The sequence below is a fragment of the Lepisma saccharinum genome, chromosome 15 (assembly GCF_977018435.1).
Source record: "Lepisma saccharinum chromosome 15, izLepSacc3.1, whole genome shotgun sequence".
NCBI classification, from domain to species: domain Eukaryota; kingdom Metazoa; phylum Arthropoda; class Insecta; order Zygentoma; family Lepismatidae; genus Lepisma; species Lepisma saccharinum.
The window spans coordinates 21,031,757-21,052,567 of record NC_139243.1 but is presented as its reverse complement, the minus strand read 5'-3'; the positions used below and the strand labels follow the sequence as shown (position 1 = coordinate 21,052,567).

At 38.0% G+C, this 20,811-nt stretch overlaps 1 protein-coding gene across 1 annotated transcript; it reads left to right on the top strand.

The window, feature by feature from the left end:
- Positions 1–1,786: 1,786 nt before the first annotated feature.
- Positions 1,787–19,479, top strand: LOC145999157 (glycine receptor subunit alpha-4-like). The gene is made up of 9 exons (XM_083136090.1): positions 1,787–1,827; positions 2,991–3,085; positions 8,739–8,806; positions 10,364–10,578; positions 12,137–12,219; positions 13,197–13,349; positions 14,664–14,862; positions 17,521–17,734; positions 19,267–19,479. The coding sequence occupies exons 1-9, from the start codon at positions 1,787–1,789 to the stop codon at positions 19,477–19,479; spliced, it is 1,281 nt and encodes a 426-aa protein (XP_082992216.1).
- Positions 19,480–20,811: the final 1,332 nt, after the last annotated feature.

Genomic DNA, 20,811 nt, shown 5'->3' with positions numbered 1-20,811 from the left:
GTTACACTTCTATGAAATAATAAAGAATTTACTACTACATTACTCACCATAGCTGGTTTCCTTTAACCTAATCCATGTTTCACATAGTATTGCCAGGTCGAACTTTGGTTTTCAACGTGGATATACATAATACGAATTTCCACTAGGTTTGACCTTATTGAGGTTTCAATTTCTTTAAAACTATTTGTCAAAAAATAGTGTTGCGCAGGTTCAAACATTCCATTAAAGAGTATCTTTAGAAAAAGGCGGGGCCGCGGCAGCGGAAGGGGCGGTAGGACAATTACCCCAGAGGCAAAGCCCGGAATCGGGGGGCAATTTTTTATGAAATTTTTACACTTCCAATTGTTTCCTCAACTTAATTCATACATTTCTGGAATCCTTGATTCCTACCTTTCCAACGATGTGTGATACGTATTTCTATTCGGAAAGGTCGATTCGACATCCTTACCAATTTTCGTACAAGCCACAAAGAATTTGAAGGGGGACATGTACATTTATAGGGGGCAGAGATCCTCCGGGCCTGCCATAACGACGTGCCTGACCTAGTAACCAGTGGCGTATGCTGAGTCTAAGACCTGGGCTATCTCACTATGACACCTGGTCCTAGGCTATGGAGGAAGGGAGAAGACTAGGCTCACTCTTGACGTCTTCAAAGAAGCCACGTTGCCTTCCCAACGCTAGTCAACTTATAAAAATTCAGGTTGCCAACTCCTAAGAATTCAGGTTGCCAACTCCTAAGAATTCAGGTTGCCAACTCCTAAGAATTCAGGTTGCCAACTTCTAAGAATTCAGGTTGTCAACTACTAAGAATTAAGGTTGCCAACTTCTAAGGATTCAGGGTACCAACTACTAAGAATTCAGGTTGCCAAATTCTAAGAATTCATGTTGCCAACTCCTAAGAATTCAGGTTGCCAACTACTAAGAATTCATTTTGCCAACTACTAAGAATTCAGGTTGCCAACTTCTAAGAATTCATGTTGCCAACTCCTACGAATTCAGGTTTCCAACTCCTAAGAATTCAAGTTGCCAACTCCTAAGAATTCAGGTTGCCAACTTCTAAGAATTCATGTTGCCAACTCCTAAGAATTCAGGCTGCCAACTCCTAAGAATTCAGGTTGCCAACTCCTAAGAATTCAGGTTGCCAACTTCTAAGAATTTATGTTGCCAACTACTAAGAATTCAGGTTGCCAACTCCTAAGAATTCAGGTTGCCAACTACTAAGAATTCATGTTGCCAACTCCTAAGAATTCAGGTTGCCAACTACTAAGAATTCATGTTGCCAACTTCTAAGAATTCAGGTTGCCAACTTCAGAATCGCCATTTTCTTCTATTTCAAATCAGCTTAATTCACACAATTTCTAAGAGATTTCTCTTCAGTATTGAACTTTCTAGGCTTCAGGCTTCGCAGATAGCCTAGCTAGCCTGGAATACACGCTCCTGCAAGTAACAGATGGAATAGATTTCAAACAAATACGATTGCCGTAAAGCTTTCCACTTAATGGAGAACTACTTGTCTTGAATAACGTAACACATTCTGGACCTCCTGCTCCAAACTAGGACAAGCAATAGGTGTTCCGTGTATTCCAATTTCCAATTACATTTCGTGTGACAAGGTGAAATATGTGTGCAGTGAAAACAATCCGTTATACAATTTCTTGTTACGTTAAGGTACATCCGACAGGAAATCAAGAAATTACAATATGGTGCGATATTTCTAAGCTGAGAGATCAAGGGTCAAGTGCGAGTCTTTTTTTCTCTGGTGGTTGAGTCATCCAAGTGTGAAAACATGGAATCTAGTGGCACTGTGTACTTCTTCACTGTGATCTGGTAATAATTTGCTATAAGTTAGATTTATTTGGGTCAGTTTTGTCGCAAGATAAGTACATACAGGTTGAGGCAGATTGGGAACTTCTTGTGTAGAAATCGTACCGAGACAAGTAAATCTCGTTTCGAATTGCGTCTCGTTTCAATCTCGAAGGGAAAGACTCGGTTTCATCTCGAGTATCAAAATATTATATACAGAAAAGGTTGTGTATCTACATGATTTTCTTTCTTGTTATTTAGTCTCGCTTGACTGTCACTTTTGGCTTACCTCGAGGATGAGGATGATGATATGATGAAAGTGAAGTGACACTCACAAAGAATACCCATGCGCAAGCCTGGATTCGAACTCGGAACACCTGGCGTGGTAGCGCACTGTGCTAACTACTCCGCCACAGAGATCGGCTATGTGTATGCATAGGCCTCTGTATATAAACACTTCTGACATATCCAACCCCTTAACTACTAGTCGAATATTAGCGAATAGCAGCGATAATGCAGATAGATCGAGATGTAGTGTTTAAATCTTTAGGTGTCGCTTCAGGTTTTGTACGCACAATATAGAAAAAAGTCACCTAAGCCAAATTTACTTTACTGTGCGACTTATTCAGACATATCAAGCGAAATATATACAGTACCTCATTATTTATAGTTATCGTAGGTAATACAATTTGTATATAGTTTTGGCTGTTTCCTTGAGTTGGGTTTTAAGTACACTTTTTGCACAGATAGGGTAATCGTTACTGGTTCGAATCAACATGCTTCCACTGGGTATCGAACCCTGGATCCATTGGCGACGACGTAACCACTACGCCATGACGAGAGAGACACTTTGTTTCTCGTAATTGCAAAGTTAATCATTAGTGGCATCTGTGAACCTGTGAAGCGTGGTTGCAAACATTCAGGAAAAAAATGTTTTTAGATGAATCGTAGTGTCGGAACTGGGCGTCAAATAGAAAAAAAAAGTTATTAAGAAAATATATCTTGTGAAAATTGTGCGGTGGCACGCTCTGTATGTTTCGACTGTAAGGGAAAAGGAGATGAGTGTTTCTAAATTGAAACGAGGACAAGACAGATATCTTCACAGGTGAGACTATGAAACAAAGTTTATTATTCGTTTCAAAAAACGTAATATTGCGAAAAAAAACAAACATTATATTGTCTTCCAGCTTTGTTATGGCACTTTTTCAACCTGAAGTATCGTCGAAAGATATTTTCGAGCTCTCGGAAAACTACAACAAGCATATGCCGCCTATGAAAGATGGTGAGTATGTGTCTCCACTTTTACGTTCGGCGCTCCTACCATATTTTCTCTCTTTTTGTTATCTGTTTCTATCTTTCCCTCCCTCCTTCTCTCCTCTTTCGCCCTATCTCTCTCTTTACCTCTCTTCAGTTTCTTTCTTACTCCCTCTGGGTTTTTCTCTTTCCCCCCTCTTTCTTTTGCAAGCATGTGCCACGGGAAAAAAAGTCGATGGATATACATATGGATAATGATTAATGAATGAACAGTGGGACCGTGTCAACCTCTCGATCGACAGACACACACATACACACACACCAACACACCCCCACACACACACACACATATATCACACACACATATATATATATATATATATATATATATATATATATATATATATATATACACACACACACACACACACACACACACACACACACACCAGGCGTATTCGGAAAGTAAGTACCGAAAGGGTGTAAAAAATAAAGTAAACTAGTTTTGTACCTTCTTTATTTGCATTGCATTCTACAGACCTTAAACTACTTTTCTAAGTAGTTTCCACCATTTTTCAAGCATTTGTCATAGCGTGGCACTAGTTTTTGTATCCCATCCTCATAGAATGTTCCCGCCTGTGATGAAAGCCATCCATGCACTCCTGCTTCGACGTCATCATCCTCGTCGAAACGCTGACCACAATTTTCGATATTCCAAGCGATCTGTCACAATTTCGTAGAGGACTGTTCTTGAAATTTGTGGAAATTCCATGGATAGCGACGATATTGAGAAGCGTCTGTTTTCATGAATTTCCGCGTCGACCGCACGCAGCAAATCCTCGGTCACAACAGATGGCCGACCCCTCCTTGTCTCATCGTGAACTGTCTTACGACTTTCTTTAAACATCAAAAATAAAGACCTCACACAGTTGAAGGTGGATGTCTACAGGTTTCACGTTTCTTGCATTGAGAAAACGAAACACAGACCGGACTTCACAGTCGGCGGGCCGATTGATTTTCTCGAACATTTCAAACCTTCAGAAACCTACGAAGAGAAAGCATTACCTGCTCCTACGAGTGCCTGTGGCTTACTAACGGATGAATGACGACAGCGAGAACTCACACGGTCGCGACTGCAGCGCTACAGCGGCAATATTTGCAAACGGTACTTACTTTACGAATACGCCTCGTATATATATACATAACTTGGGTTTGAACAGAAGTTTATTCTCTCTTGTATCATCTATAATGATGTGTAACACTGTGTACTATTTGAAAAAATTACATTGAAAGGAAGGGGGATTTCAGTAATTCTTTCGAAAAATCTGGTTGCTTATGTAGCATCCCCGCCAGGGATAAATATTTGCTACCAGGGAGGGAAAGTCACTCCACCGCATCCCCCTACCAATATCACCCTTCGGGGCATTCCACGAAAAATGATCCTACTCCATGAATAACAAAATGAATTAATATGAAAATTATTATTGTCTTCAATTGCACTATGGTTTAGATGTTCGTGAATGCATATAATTTACACATTTCACCAATAAAAGTTATTAGCCTCTGCAGCCTGTATGCTTCACAGGCAAATGAAGTAAATATTTGCTAATTTTTTAAAGCGCCACACACGTAACGCAATTTCGTTAATGCTTTTCATGCATTCAGCTTATCCCATCATAGTCAAGTTGTATTTCATTTGTTAGCAAAGTACTTCGTAATTCTATGATATCAATTCATTATGAATATTTTAATCCAATCTCATGTCTAGAACCTTACAATTTATGTGTAAAATGTCACACACGTAAAGGTGGAATGCCCCGTTGTAATTATTATATGATAGGGCTACTATATTTTGAAATGCTAAAAAGAGGACATTTTCTTCGAAAGCCACACACACCATCAATTTATTCACAAACACGAAAACATTACATAAATCACACAATTTATCACCATTAAATAAAATATTATTCTCCATGATGCACTTAGTACTTACTTTATCTTCATGTTCACTGCCAGGTTTCGTGAAAAACTGAGTCAGTTTTGTAGATGAAGCTTCACCTCTGATGGCTGTTTTGTGCTTCTCGCACTCCACGTGTGCTTGCAAATCTAGCTCTCCTTTGTTTGCCACAGACACATATGTACTAGGGGTGGCCAGATCCGGATCCTGGCGGATCCGAAATCCGGATCCGGTTGGTTCCGGATCCTTAGGATCCGGATACTAAAATTTTTCGGATCCGGATCTGCGGATCCGGAATTTTCAGATCCGGATCCAGAACTTTCGGATCCGGATCCAGAACTTTCGGATCCGGATCCGGATCCGCGGATCCGGAATTTTCAGATCCGGATCCGGATCCAGAACTTTCGGATCCGGATCCGGATCCGCGGATCCGGAATTTTCAGATTCGGATCCGGATCCAGAACTTTCGGATCCGGATTCAGAACTTTCGGATCCGGATCCAGAATTTTCGGATCCGGATCCAAAACTTTCGGATCCGGTACTTTCAGATCCGGATCAGATACTTTCGGATCCGGATCCGGAATTTTCGGATCCGGATCCGTTTTGCCATCCCACATGCGCTTCTTTGGAAAGTAAGAATGTGCTTATAACATATTGTTACCTGCTAATATACATATATATATAATATATCCATACACATATATATATATAGTGAGTGTGCTCGCGTGCGCGATTTGTAATTAATTAATACACTTACTTACTAGGGAGGTCTAAGTCTCCCCCTCCGATTTCCATGAAACTTGGCAGGTGTATAGAGCCCCCCCCTCAAATGTCAAGATGAGGAGAAATTGAAGTAGGGATCTGTCCCCGAAACCACGTAAATATGGCATAGGAAGAAACAGGGGGCATACGGCCTCTCTATACACCTGTCAAATTTCATGGGAATCGGAGGGGGACACAGGGGTCAGATGATTCCCACGGCAATTTGTCCTAATCTTGATATTTGAGGCGGGTTTTGCCCCCTAAAACAGTATTTTAGCCGAAACAAAAAAACACGTATTTCTTCCTTTGGGCCCCTCTATACACCTGCGAAGTTTCATGAAAATCGGAGGGGAACACAGGGGTCAGATCCTTACTTCAATTTGTCCTCATCTTGACATTTGAGGGGATTTTGCCCCCTGAAACAGTTTTTAGCTCAAACCAAAAAAACACGTAATTCTTCCTTCGGGCCCCTCTATACACCTGCCACGTTTCATGGAAATCGGAGGGGAACTCAGGGGTCAGATCCCCACTTCAATTTGTCCTCATCTTGACATTTGAGAGGAGGTTGCCCCCTAGAACAAATTTTTTTCCGAAACAAAAAAACACGTATTTCTTCATTTGGGCCCGTTTATACACACACCTGCCAAGTTTCATGGAAATCTGAGGAGGACATAGGGGTCAGATCCCCACTTCAGTTTGTCCTCATCTTGACAATTCAGTGGGTTTCGCCCTGTAAAACCGTTTTTTAACTGAAACAAAAAAAAACATGTATTTCTTCCTTTGGGCCCCACTATACACCTGCCAAGTTTCATGGAAATCGGAGGGGGACACACAAATCAAATGCCCACTTAAATTTGTCCTCATATTGACATTTGAGGGGGGGTTGCCCCCTAAAATCGTTTTTTAGCCGAAACAAAAAAAACACGTATTTCTTCATTTGGGCCCGTTTATACACACACCTACCAAGTATCATGGAAATCGGAGGGGGACACAGGGGTCAGATCCTCACTTCAATTTGTCCTCATCTTGACATTTGAGGGGGTTTTGCCCCCTAAAACCGTTTTTTATCTAAAACAAAAAAACAAGTATTTCTTCCATTTGGCCTCACTATACACCTGCCAAGTTTCATGGAAATCGGAAAGACACAGGGGTCAGATCCTCACTTCAATTTGTCCTCATCTTGACATTTGAGGGGGTTTTGCCCCCTAAAACAGTTTTTTAGCTGAAACAAAAAAACACGTAATTCTTCCTTTGGGCCCCACTATACACCTGCCAAGTTTCATGGAAATCGGAGGGGGATACTTAGATAACCTCCCTTGTTAGTCTTACATTTTGTAATTATTTAACACTGCATATATTATAATGTTTCATTTTAATTTGTTGAACTGTAACTGTAGAACAATTGTATAATTTTTGTATAACATTTCTATCTTGTTATATGTGTTAAAGGTTTCATCCTGGAATGGAATGTCTCACATTTATGTGTGTTTTCATTTCCAATACATTCGAATGAATACATATTCGTTTCAATGGCATTTACAAAATCACTTCGGACATTTGTGCACGAGTGTGTTAGCCGATGCGTAGCAAAGTATTTTAGGAACAACACTTGAAAAAAATTCTTGTAGGACTAAGGTGTGGTAATATTATAATGGGATTGAGATACGAAACTCTAGGATCCGGATCCGGATTTTCGGATCCGGATCCAGATCCGAAACTTTCGGACCCGGATCCGAAATTTTTGGATTCGGATCCGAAACTTTCAGACCCGGATCCGGATCCGCGGATCCGGAACTCTCGGATCCGGATCCAGATACGAATCTTTCAGACCCGGATCCGGATCCGCGGATCCGGAACTCTCGGATCCGGATCCAGATCCGAAACTTTCAGACCCGGATCCGGATCCGCGGATCCGGAACTCTCGGATCCGGATCCAGATCCGGAACTTTCGGATCCGGATCCGCGGATCCGGAACTCTCGGATCCGGATCCAGATGCGAAACTTTCAGATCCGGATCCAGATCCGTAACTTTTGGATCCGGATCCGGATCCGAATGGATCCGGATTTTTCGGATCCGGATCCGTTTGGCCATCCCTAATATGTACCTGGTTTACAAACCATACACTCGCCTTCAAAATCGTCTCTACCACGTCTAAAACATGAATACTTTTCTTGTAACTCATTAGTAAACTTGCACTTTCTTTTAGGCATATTAGTAGCTTACACCGTGTTCGCAAACTATAACTTCCACTTCGAAACACGAACAAACGCGGAAATCACATCGACCGGAACTTGAAACTGTAACAACAAACGACTAACGATTAGTGCATCGTCCAGTACTGCCAACATCAGAGGTTTAATGATTCGAAAAGTTGTAACTTCGTGATCTCTGACCTATGATGATTGGATAAAAGTAAAAACCCGGACATTTTAACAGAAAGTAAAAACCCGCCCGGACGCATATTTCATGGTCCGAAAAGAGGACATGTCCGGGAAAACCAGGACGTATGGTAGCCCTATTATATGACTTAAGTATTATTAATGTTCTACGCTTTGTTATTAGCAGTGTATTTCCTACTCAGTCTAGCTATTCTCTATTATATCCCGCATTTTTTATTTCACATTCCTTCCTTCTCTCTCTAGGCTACCTCTGTCTCTCTTGCTTTGCTCTTGTTTGTATGAATAGTTAGTTTCATGTTAGAAATTTTCAAACAATTTCATGCGCGATCATTTATCTTGTATTAAATCTTATTGGGCCCTTCATTTTTACAGATATAAATTGCACAAAGATAACTTCCTGAGAGGCTATATGAATTCTGTAAATAAAACTTGCTTCTAAATGAAGCCTTTGTTTAAAAATATTTGAGGGAGAATGTATTGCGTAAACTTTGAGGTAGTCTGTAATATTAGTAACACATATTTGGTTTTTCGTTTCGACAGTACATCTTAAATTTTGTTCCAGGGCAACCAGTTGTCGTGAAAGCCCAAATAGTTATTCACCAAGTGACAGAAATCAATGAGGTGGCAAGAGTAAGTAGTTGCCGGGTTCTATCCCCGGTGGAGGCACTTTGCACAGTAGTTCGGACAGCATTTTAAACTGTAAATCCAGTCTCGATTAGCCTATCTGTGTATTAATTGGACTTAAAACTTGGACAAATCTTTTGAAAGGGCAAGTAGAAAGAAGAATATTGAGTATGATCGGGCAGAACCATTCAGGTGTTGTCAAATTTGAGACAAAAATATTTGTCATTTTAAAGAAAGTGATTGATTGAAGAATTAAGCAAGTATAAAATAAACCACCACGTGAACATCCTTTAAAAAGTCAGCTTGGAAATTTGAATGTATTGAAATACCTGGAGGCACACATAAAGGAAGTCCCACTACAGGCTGTCGCTTTCAGTAATGGAAGAAAATACTTCCCCCATAATACCAGTACTCTTGTGGGAGAAGTATTTCTTTCCACGACTGCACAGGGTCAAGGAATGTAAGTAGTACTTTACCATGTATACAACGTAATGTTGATGCACTCATTTTGACCCTTGGAAAATTTGTTAGAAAAATTTTCACTTTCACAAAGGACCAAAAAAAAGACATATTGGAAGAAATAAAAGATAATTTAGCTTAAAAGTAGCTGAATAAAATCGATCGGATTCCATCTTCTACAAACCTGCTGCACAAAAAATAAAAAAAATCCGCATTATTTAGTGAGGCGAGTGTACAATGGGATCCACTAGTATTGCTCGGCAAATTGATCACGACTATTTTCATTAATTTTTCTCTTATATCCTATGTGTTTTTAAGCGATGGATTTTTATGTATGCTGGTGCAGGCAGAAGTTGTCAACAGCTTGTTTTGAGTCCTCTTTTAGTTCTTGAAGCTCTTGTTGGATCAAATAAAGTGCACGAACCTTGTGATGGGCAATTTGCACGGTACTAATCATGGATCCCACTGTACGTGAACGTTCTCCATATCGAAATGTTATTTATCGCATGAAAACATAAAAAAATATGTGTGAAAATTCAAGAAGAATTTTTTTCAGTTTGAGCTAATTTTATGTGTTTAAGTTAAATAGTGTGTTTGGCCCAATGTAATCTTTGCCCATTTTTGTACTGCAGTTAAGAAAAAGTGAATGGAAAATTGACTTAAAATCTCCAATAGTAGAAAGTATTAATATTGTCACAGATATCAAGTCATTGATAAAATTAAATTATTATAAACTTACTTAATTTACAGTAGTTATCGTCAGCTTACCTCAACCCGACATTTGATGCTATATCAGTCATAGATATTAAAACTCAACTGATGATCTAATCTGTTAAATGTTGAACATGTGTTGATTATACTTTCTCCAACAGAACTGAGGGTACATTCAAACTTATCTATAGTCTATTTCTCTTCCCGCCATAATTTATGACGTAACTGTGTTAATCCGAGCCAGGGAGCCAATCAGATTCCTTTATACACAGCCGATGCGCTCTATGGTGGGAACTTGTGGAGGCATGTTGGCTTGTAGATCAAAATATTTGCTGAAAGAGACAAGCTGCATCAATGAAATTAAGAACGAATGCTTTACCGTGCTTGTTTCAGAAGATGAAGCTGCACATGCACGCCGCTCTTCGCTGGCAGGACCCTTATGTGAGGACAGAAGAGGCTATTGTTGGATTGGGGATGTCGGACTGCGAAAAATTATGGAAGCCTTCAGTTACCGTGTTGAATATGCTCGCCATGATCCCAAAGTCTGGACTTCACGAAATGATCTACTTCTATATGACAAAAGAGCAATGGATATCATACTTCATTCAGTAAGTTTCATCTGATTTTTGTTGTTTAACGTCGGTTTTCCGCCAATTTTGGCTAATGATATGAGAAAATTGATGAAGGGACATTCACAAAGAACACTCATGCCCAGGTTGGGATTCGAAGTCGAGACTCCTGGTGTCATGGGCGTAGGCAGGAAAGATTTTCGGGGGGGAGGGTTCATTCATAATTGTCCCCATGGGCGTCGCCAGAAATTTGAATAATAGGAATAATATATTATTTAATAAATAGATTCTACTTATTAACCATAAAAATAAAAACCCAATAAATAAGTTTTTTTAACCCAATACTATAATTAACATATAAATAAGATGCCTGAAAAAAGGATTACCATGGTAACCGCACATGCATTTATTATAATTTTCTTCATGGTTATACCTATTATAATAATACAATAATAATTATAATTTGATAATAAAACTTTTTTCCCAAAATAATAATAATTTTTGGAATTTTGAAAATTAACTGTGGAACCAGTTATTATTTTTAAAAACTTAGCCTGGTGCATGTATTGTAACCTCAATCGTGAACGTAACGTTCTACGAAACTGGAGATCCTTGGTTTGAATTTCTCTCAAGGAGGACTTTAAACATTATCGGACAGGGAATTTAAAAGATGGAAAGGGAATATTAGGACAATAGTAAGGGAATTTTCAGTTTTACCGAGGAACAATACTGGAAAGAAGACAGCAGAAGTGAAAATGGAGGAAATGGACTACGATTCCGAGAATAAATCCTGCTTCACTCAAGTTTCAGAATTCCAAATGTATGAAAATTCTAGCTCGATCGTTTCAACATTGTCTCCTTGTATTTTTGTGAAGCTTCGAAAAAAAATGTTTGAAAATGAGTTACAGATTTTGGTTTCTGGACTTCCATTAATCCAACATGTCAGAAGTTTCGGGTGTGGGTTGAACCATAGAACCCCCCCCCCCCCCCTCTAAATACGGCCATACCTGGCGTCGTAGGGTGGAGTGCTAATCACTCAGCCACGTAGTTCCGTATGAATTAGTATTGCATTTATCCATCAGCATTTGAAAATTATAAGATTCCAGTATACATAAACACAATGTTCGTTTGAATTAAAAAAGACGTTTGGTTACGTTTTTTGACAACCATGAGCAAAAGATTTGGTAGCCATTACTAAATTTTGTAATTTTGACCAATTTGTTTTGTAATTTTAGTAATATTACTAAAAGAGTTTGGTTATGGTGAAGAAGCATTTTTTTGTATCCTATTTAGACAAACGTTTGATTACAAGAAACTATTTTTGGATTATTCTAAACATTTTTTTTCTATGTAGAAGTTCACATTAAATTAAATATTAACAAATTTTTAAAATAAGACATTTTTGAAATTTCCAAAATTAAATCCTGAGAACTAATCTAAGCCAAAACAGGTATTTGACGTAAATCAAAGTTTAAAGTACGGAAATAGTTAAAAGGCATTTTATTAAATAGCACACCTAATTACCTTGTAGATGCTATAGAACAACTTTTTATCATTAGTACATTTATTTTTAATATTAATGCATCGTGTTTTCCAGGTTTATTCTGGAACTACCGTGTCCATTCAACTTCGAGTACTACCCATTTGACATTCAAGTATGCGACGTGAACTTCACAATGAGTATGATATTCATGTTTTGTTCTTTTCCTTCCAGTTTTGGGTTTCAAAATGTAACATTTTGCACACAGTAAATTGTTTTGCTTCCGTTAATTGCGAACTTATGACATATACAAGTATTTGAGTTCCTAGGTTTATAAAGTTCGTTTTGACGTAACTTTTGCGTAGTAAAATGAAAGCAACATTTTCAAACGTTAATAAATCAGGAATAAGTAGTACGGCATGGGCGTAACTTGGCTTGGACAAAATTTTCAGGTTAGTACATTTAAAAGTTAATGATACGTTTGTTAACCTCTTGGGACCTGATTAACAAAGTATTGAAGTGTTTTTTTATGATTGCGTAAATATAAGCTATTTAGGAAAATAGTTCTTGGCGCTATTTTTATGGGATGGAAAACTTATTAATTCTAACCCCCCGGGAGTTAAGTGTCAAGTTTGATTATGCCCATTCCCAAAGTTAGGCCTCAAGTTACATCCATGTAGTACGATATGGAAACCTATATGTAAATATAACAGTAATTAAAGGGATTTTTCAATCTATGTAGCTATTTTACTGTAGGTTTTCTTGCATAATGTTACAACTTTAACAGAAGATGCAGCTATTAATACGTAGTTATTATACATCTTTAAACGTTCGTCATTCCAACTATGTATGACAGATCTAGATAAAGACTTAAACTTTCAAAATCTGCAATAAGTTTTTAGTTAATAGTTTATGTTAATAGTTTTGGAGCCTGGTTCATAATTTGGTAGCAAAATTAGCCCCTATTACGTCACTATGACCTCAGAGAGTGATATAAAAACTGATAGGTTATCGATAGCAACAGTATATCGTCATCACAGTCGCAGTCGCAAAATATGTATTGAATAGGTGGAAAACTGACAATTTGAACAGTTTGTGGATATGTGTGTATAAAGTAGAAATGAAGATTACAAATTATGGCTCTTTCATATTCAGAATATTTATATTTACCTCTCAGGGCATTACCGCATGCAACTGGTTAAACTCGAATGGGGTAGCATGAGGCCTGTGGCATTCGACCATTACAATGGGACAACGACGCAGCACCTGCCGCTCTACTACATTCAGCTGTGCGCTACTCGCCGAGAAGCAGTTTACAGTGAACTAACAGGTACTTATTAGTCAGACTATTTCCGTAACATCTTTGGCCGTTCTGCATTTGGAGCTTGGGAGCGAGTCACAACTGCAGAAGTATCGAATCAACAAGCGAGCCGCTGACGTCAGCAGCACCTATCTTGCTCGTGCTCTCTGTTGGTAGGCTCGCTAGCCAGGTTGAGTTATGCTTAACAACTCTTGCTGTTATGCAAGAGCGAGTCAAATGTACCGAAGCCTCCAATCAACAAACAATTTACTGACGTCATATCAACCCAGCACCAATCGCTAACTCTCTTGCACACACTCTACACTGTTGGCAGGCTCGCTAGCTAGACTGGCACAATCAACTGAAGATGATCCGAATGTAATCAGACTCTTCCATTATATATGTTATTCTCAAAACTATTGAAAACAGGGCCGAGACGAGACTACAACCCTTACAGGCAGGAACGACCTTGGCAGGAAGGAACTCTGATTGGCACCATATTGACAACTGACCCAAGAAGCCCCGCGACCGACAGAACTCGGACCCTACGTTGACATAAACTTTAGGTATACTAGAGACTTGTAAGCTAGTAATAATTGTTTCGTTCTCAATATTTAAGCTTTAAATAAAGCCTCGAATCTAATCTTGAATCTCAAAACAAGAAAATAAATTTAAAATAATTGTTAAAACAAAACTTGCTAAAAACCGTTAGAATTTTTTTCGCCATTAAAAAAAATAGACCAGGTGTCTTCCCATAATTGACGTAACCTCAAAATGGCACTCAAGCTGCCAAAATAGACATATGCCTTACCTACTTAGTTTATTTTCAGCATCTTTCTAGCTTTCATGTGCTAAATCTTATTCTTTACGATATTAACATCATTATAAAGTAGAAACTTTCACACACTTTACCCTTCTAAAGTGTTTGTCCTTGTCAACATGGCCTCCACAAACGCAAGTAGTCACATACAGGGTGTTAAATATTCAAAGACCAAATTTTTGGAGGACGAGGTACGGAGTTTTGATAATAAATATTACATCTGTAGCACTTAATTTTGGTGTCAAAACGGTTTAGCATCTAACCTAGCCCAATGGTTGGCACTTTCCACCAATAGGTATGGAATCTGCGCCCGCCGCCTCGGATGGTGCATTCTGGGAACAAAACAAAAAAGTTTGGAGTATGGTTTGTGCACATATATGTTAATCGGGACCTGCTTCATACTTCAAATTGCATTTATATTAAATCTGAATTACTGAAATGTCTCCCACCGAGAATCGAACCAGGGACGAAGAGTCATTTGCAAGAAAAAGACTGAAGGTTTGTCTATGATGTTTTTTTCGCAGGGACATTCTCGAGGTTGGTGATGAGAATGGTGCTGACCAGGGATCTCGAGGATCATATACTCTGCACCTACCTGCCTAGCACCATTCTCGTGATGGTGTCGTGGTGCAGCTTCCTGGTGGCTCCGGAAGTCGTTCCAGGACGAACCGTTCTCATTGTCACCACATTGTTAAGCCTCATCACCATGTATGTTTCCAACAAGTAAGTATACATCGACTTTACCATTCGACATTTTACATTAACATAATTTTTTTTTTTTACTTGACTCTTTTGGGGACTATGTTTTGAACACGAAAAACGTTACTAAACACACCTTCAAAATACCTCCTCATGCGCCAAACTTTAATGTTCGACGGTTCAGGTATTGATTTGATACCGCAAATACACGAAAGTAAATGGAGTTGTCAATTGCAGTAATTGATACATGGTCCGCCCATAAAGAAACCGAACTGTCAAAAAAAAAAGAACCAAACCAAATAAAAAGGTACCGTCGGTATGGGGGCAAGCCGGCAGATGTGTATTACTCTAGAAAAGGCTAAATCTGTTCTTGAAATATAATGTATTGCTTGCGTCAGATGCAGGTCGTGTGCAGGCGGCGTACAAAGTACGCGCACCAAGATGGAACAACGTTACAACATAAAGTTTTGTTACAAATTGAGTAAATTGTTTACCGTAACGTTACAGATGATACGGGCAGTGTATGGTGATGCAGCATTATCAAGAACCCAGGTGTATGACTGGTACAATCGTTTCAAAGGTGGACATGAAAGTGTCGAGGATGAACCAAGATCAGGACGCCCTTCAACGTCAATGTTGACGACAATGTGGAGAAAGTTCGTGCACTGGTGAGACGTTTAACCACGCAGCAACTGTCAGACATGATTCATATCAGCAAACGAAGGACCTGCAAATGAGGAAAGTGTGTGCTCGCTTTGTGCCTTGCATTTTGACAGAAAGAGAAAAAGACAAAAGGAAAGAGTCCTGTGAGGATTTGGTGGCAACTTCGGACCAGGACAACCATTTCCTAAAGTGCATCGTGGCGGGAGATGAAACCTGGTGTTTACAATATGACCCCGAAACAAAAAGAGTACGCAGTGGAAAGGACAGTTCTCGCCCGTAAAGAAAAAAGCATGAATGTCGAAATCGAAGAAAAAGGTGCTGGTGATCGCATTTTGTGATTCCCAAGGACTGATCCACCATGAATTTGTCCCTGAAAACCAAACAATCAATCAGTGGTATTACAAGGAAGTGCTTGGTCGACTCAGAAACAGAATGAAGCAGGTTAGGAAGGACCTCTGTGATTCTGGCCAATGGTTTCTGTTACACGATAATGCTCGGCCTCATACCGCATTGTCTGAACAACAATACCTTGCTAAGCATTCAGTGGCAGTCACCACCCTCCATATTCTCCGGACTTATCGCCTGCTGATATTTTCCTTCTTCCCAAGCTTAAGATGGCTATGAAAGGGCGAAGATCTGACGACGTCGCGGACATTAAATCAACAGTGTTTCCAAGACCTGTACAAACGCTGGTCAAAGTGTATTGCCTCCTCCGGTGATTATTTTAAAGGTGATAAAGTCAATGAAGGTAATTACTTGTTTTCTTTTCTAAAAAAAAAAAAGTTCGGTTTTTCATGGGTGAACTTCGTAATAGGATACTTATCCAATTCAGACATCACAATAAGTATTCTCGCTGCTACATCAGACAAAACTAAAGGAGACGTGAAAATTTTCAATCATGTTTCTAAGAATAAGAACTGACGACTGAACCGGTATGCCTAACTAATTGAAATTTCTAATATCTACTTTCACGTAGTAATGTTGCTATTTTTACTACGAATCAGAAATTTTGATATGTTTTCTCGATAGGGTAAACGGATGTAAAAATTGTGAATTATCTTTCGCACCGTAAAACATTAGCATTAAATTTACATTATTCTACCTTTAAAATTTAACAATCTGTCTGTTCATTTACTATTATGGTTCATTTATCGTCGTCTTTACGGTACACTGTCAGGAGTTACCGTAAGATTCCCAAATATTCTACAGTTAAAATTGTAACAATCTGTCTGGAACGCAACCGTATTTTATTTAAATTTGAATATCTTATCACACATAATGCTTGACAATTATGACAAATTCCAGTTGATTGCACCATAAATATAATTTTAAAAGTTGAAAATTCAATAATAGCCGAATACACTTTAAAAACGGTCATGGTCGTTTTTAACGGTAGTTTTACGGCAATGGAAATTGACGGAATTAGACCATCATTTACCCGTCAAGTCTTTAGAATGCACATTTTACATAAACAAATTATCGATTAAAAAACTTCCGAAGCTCAGTTTTGTGTAAACATAATCAGGTAATAATATCAATGCTAATAATTTTAATTAAATTTAATTTAGATAATGAAGATGTTCATACTTAGAAATAAGAGATGTTCAAAAATGATAGGATGGACGTTTCACGCCAGCGCAGCTTGAGGACTGACGACTAACGTTGGGCGATATATCGTCACGATATTTGGCGATATATATCGGGTCGGCGATACATCGTCACGATATTTTAGCGAAGTATATCACCGATATCATGATTCGGAAAAAAATATCATATCGTATCGTCTGTGACGATATTCTCTTGACGATATATCGCGATATCAAATTTCCGATGTCGTCCATCCGGACAACTTTTCTTACCTTTCGTAAAACAAAACTTTTTTTTTCCATGAGCTTGTAAAATCCAATCAATATATGATACTACGGATACGATTATTTATAGTAACGAGCCACGAGTTAAAACTTTACGTTTCAGTGCATGTTTCAAATCATATTAACATAAATTCTGTTGTTGTTATAGAGAGACATCACCTCCTTCTGTTAAAGTACAACCGCTAGAAATCTGGCTCCTCATGTGCATCGTGAGTGTCTTCGCCAGCCTCGCAGAGTACGCCATTCTACTATTCAGGCTTCGCTCTGGTACCGTACCGTCAGCAGTCAAGGACCAAACCAGAATTGTTCTTTTTGGTACGAGGGGGAGGCCAATGTACGGGGATTGCATGGAAAAACAAGACGTAAGCATCAACTACAGAACTAGCATTAAAAAAAAAAGAAGAAGGCACAACACAATCTATATTCTCACTCTAAACAGTCACTGTAAAGCTATTTGTGTAATGCACAAGGAAAATTAATCACCATTTTTTAAAAAAACAAAATACTCAATTTACTTATTTAATTATTATTGTTATCATGTTCATATAATACATCTATTTTACCTAATATTCACAGTAAAATATTGTCTTTGTATTCTCAATACTTAAAACGATTTACTTTGAGATAAAATTAGATTATAATCGCTCACATGTTCCAACTTTCCATATTTCATTCCTGCTTTGGATATAAAACTCGGGATTTCCACAACTTTCGTATTTACATAGAAGTAACAACCTGTCAAAATACATAATATTATCTGGTGTTACAATCCAGCCTATTCGGTTCTAAAATTTGAAACAGTGAAAAGTTGACAAATTTCATACCCATATATGTCTCATATCCTCAAGCTAATACACCCACTGGGTCTCAGATTACTGGATTATTACTTCATCTATTCCCAGTGATGTGCGTCTACGCGTAAACAACGATAGTCTACATTCTACACGTGGACTATTTTATACACGTAGATTACGTAATCTGTGTAAACAACATGGCAAAAGGTGATAACTTAGCAAAGGGCGCCGTGGAATTAAAAGAAAATTATACTGCGTATCAGTTGCTAAAGTGTGAGGAGCAATTTTCATGCTCTTTCTTCCAAATTTGAACAATTTGTCACGTAGGAAGAAACCTAATATAGGAAATATTCTAGTGTTTTATGGGGAAAATACCACTTTTGCCTCACGACTGCCATCTGTTGTTGTTTTTTGCATACTATTTATCTCCTTCCATAGTTGATAATATAAGAGGAGATAAATTTTGTTGTAAATAGGATTCTTTTCATTTCGTTAGGAACCAATATAGTTGAAAATGTCACATTCCTTTCATGAAACCCTTGAAGATTAATTTTAATGCACTTTAGATTGTCTACATAGTCTATGTAAACTACAACCCAATGTAATCTACGCGTAGATTACGTGTAGACAACGCATGTAGACGTAAACTTATAGTCTACGGCACATCACTGTCTATTCCTGAAACAAAATTCTTTCGCCTTTAACCGAAGTCTGAGGTTGCACTAAAAATTTAACATTGAAGTTGAAATTCAGATTAGTTGTATAGTACTAATATTGTAACTTATACTGAATTGTAAATCATTGCTTTTCCTTTAGATGAGTAACGGTATTTGGGCAATACAATTGAATCGTGTTTTGTTAAAGGGGAGTATGTCATATTGAATTTGTGAGAAAACGCAAAATATTAAGGTTATATTATGACCCCTCCTCGTATATATTAATTACATTTTGTAACAGTTACTTCACTTGGTGGAAATAATAGGAATGTCGGTAGGATTTACTTTAACTTTCTGTAGTGAACATTAAATTTTGAGAATTTAGAGTACGTTTTCTACGGCCTATCAGCAAACCCATTTTACCATTTATATATATTATTTCAGGTTAGTGACAACGGTTGCATTGGGGTAGTCCTGAAGACTTGGAGAAAGGCAACAGGAATGGTCATTAGATACGTCTACCACCCAAACTGGAAACCGGAGGATCGCCTATCCTTGATCATATTTCCGGTGGTATTTGTGGCTTATGCAATCGCCTATTTCCATTCATACGTGAGCAAAAGAGCGGAAAGCATCAGCACGCCAGAGTGCATGTAACTACTATCGGATAAAAACTCGGACTCCAGTGGACCTACATAAAAAAGAATTGCATCTCAATTTAGGTTATTCAATTCTGCGTTAATATATTTTTTTCGAGTATGCTTATATTTTTTACCGTCGTGAGAAAAGAAATGCCGTTATTATTCAGTTTTGCTCTCTTCGAAATTCTATAAATAAAAAAATGGGTTGCCCGATCCTGACGAAATTTTAGTACGCTGCAGGCAGAAATATTTTAAACACAATTCTTAATTTTCAGATTTTTAAAATTTGTCAAAAAATCCGTTCTTATCAATTTTACGAACTAGCATTTTCTTACAATTGGGTGGCCCCAAAATACAATTGGAGTCCAAAATCGAGTATCTATAATTTTGAATCCGATAGTATACTCAAATTTCGAAAGTTTCTCGAAGGGGACAGGATCAGAAATTTGAACAGAATTCTCCGACGGTACAATACAGTTCCAAAGAGATGAATCTAGCAGTCAGAAAATGAAGCAAGGATTTAGAAATGTTTCAAGACAAGCAAAGAGGAGGGGAAATAAAATAACGCTACAGAGAAGAGAGAGAGAGAGGGAGAAAGAGAAGGAACACGAGAAAGAGAAGAGAATAAGTAGGAAACGAAGACAACCAAAGAAACGTAGTAAAATAAATAAACAAGAAATAGATTCAAAGGTGTAGCAAGGTAAAAATATAGAGAAATAAAAACAGAAAGCGGAAAAGGGATACAAACATAGGAAGAAAAATAATAATAATAAATAAGACGTTTCTTCACATTTCAGGGGGCCAAGAAACCCCTTTACCCCCCTCCCGTAGACGCGACGGATGCTGAGCTTAGTAATAAGAGTAATGATGTGTGTAACATTAAACACGCCCCATTTATTTTTGTTATTTCTTATATATTAGAGGCATAAAGTCAAGTATTGTAACAAGTGGAAACTAAGAAATTATTCGTGGCAGTTTGAATGGGATTTTACTTTCACAGTTAGAGAATTGTATTTGAATTATAAAGACAGTTTCCAAATTCAAATACTTAGGAGTAGTATTAACAAATGAAAATTATATTAAAGAGGAAATAAAAAGCAGGCTTAATTCAGGAGATGCATATTACTTCTCTCTTATTAAACTTTTATCTTCTCCTTTAATATCTAGGAAACTAAAAGTTAAAATATACAAAATAGTAATTTTGCCTGTAGTATTATATGGGTGCGAAACTTGCTCCCTTACATTGAAAGAGGAACATAAATTGAGAGTATTTGAAAATAAGATCCTTTGGAAAATATTTGGACTTAAAAGGGATGAGGAGACAGGTGAGTGGAGAAGGTTACATAAT

Bases quoted from the DNA above. Each gene is read 5' to 3' on its own strand.
- LOC145999157 (XM_083136090.1), top strand. From the start codon at position 1,787: ATGGAATCTAGTGGCACTGTGTACTTCTTCACTGTGATCTG. The intron at 12,220-13,196 runs GTATGATATTCA...TTTACCTCTCAG, and splicing joins CGACGTGAACTTCACAATGA to GGCATTACCGCATGCAACTG. The intron at 17,735-19,266 runs GTAAGCATCAAC...ATATTATTTCAG, and splicing joins ATTGCATGGAAAAACAAGAC to GTTAGTGACAACGGTTGCAT.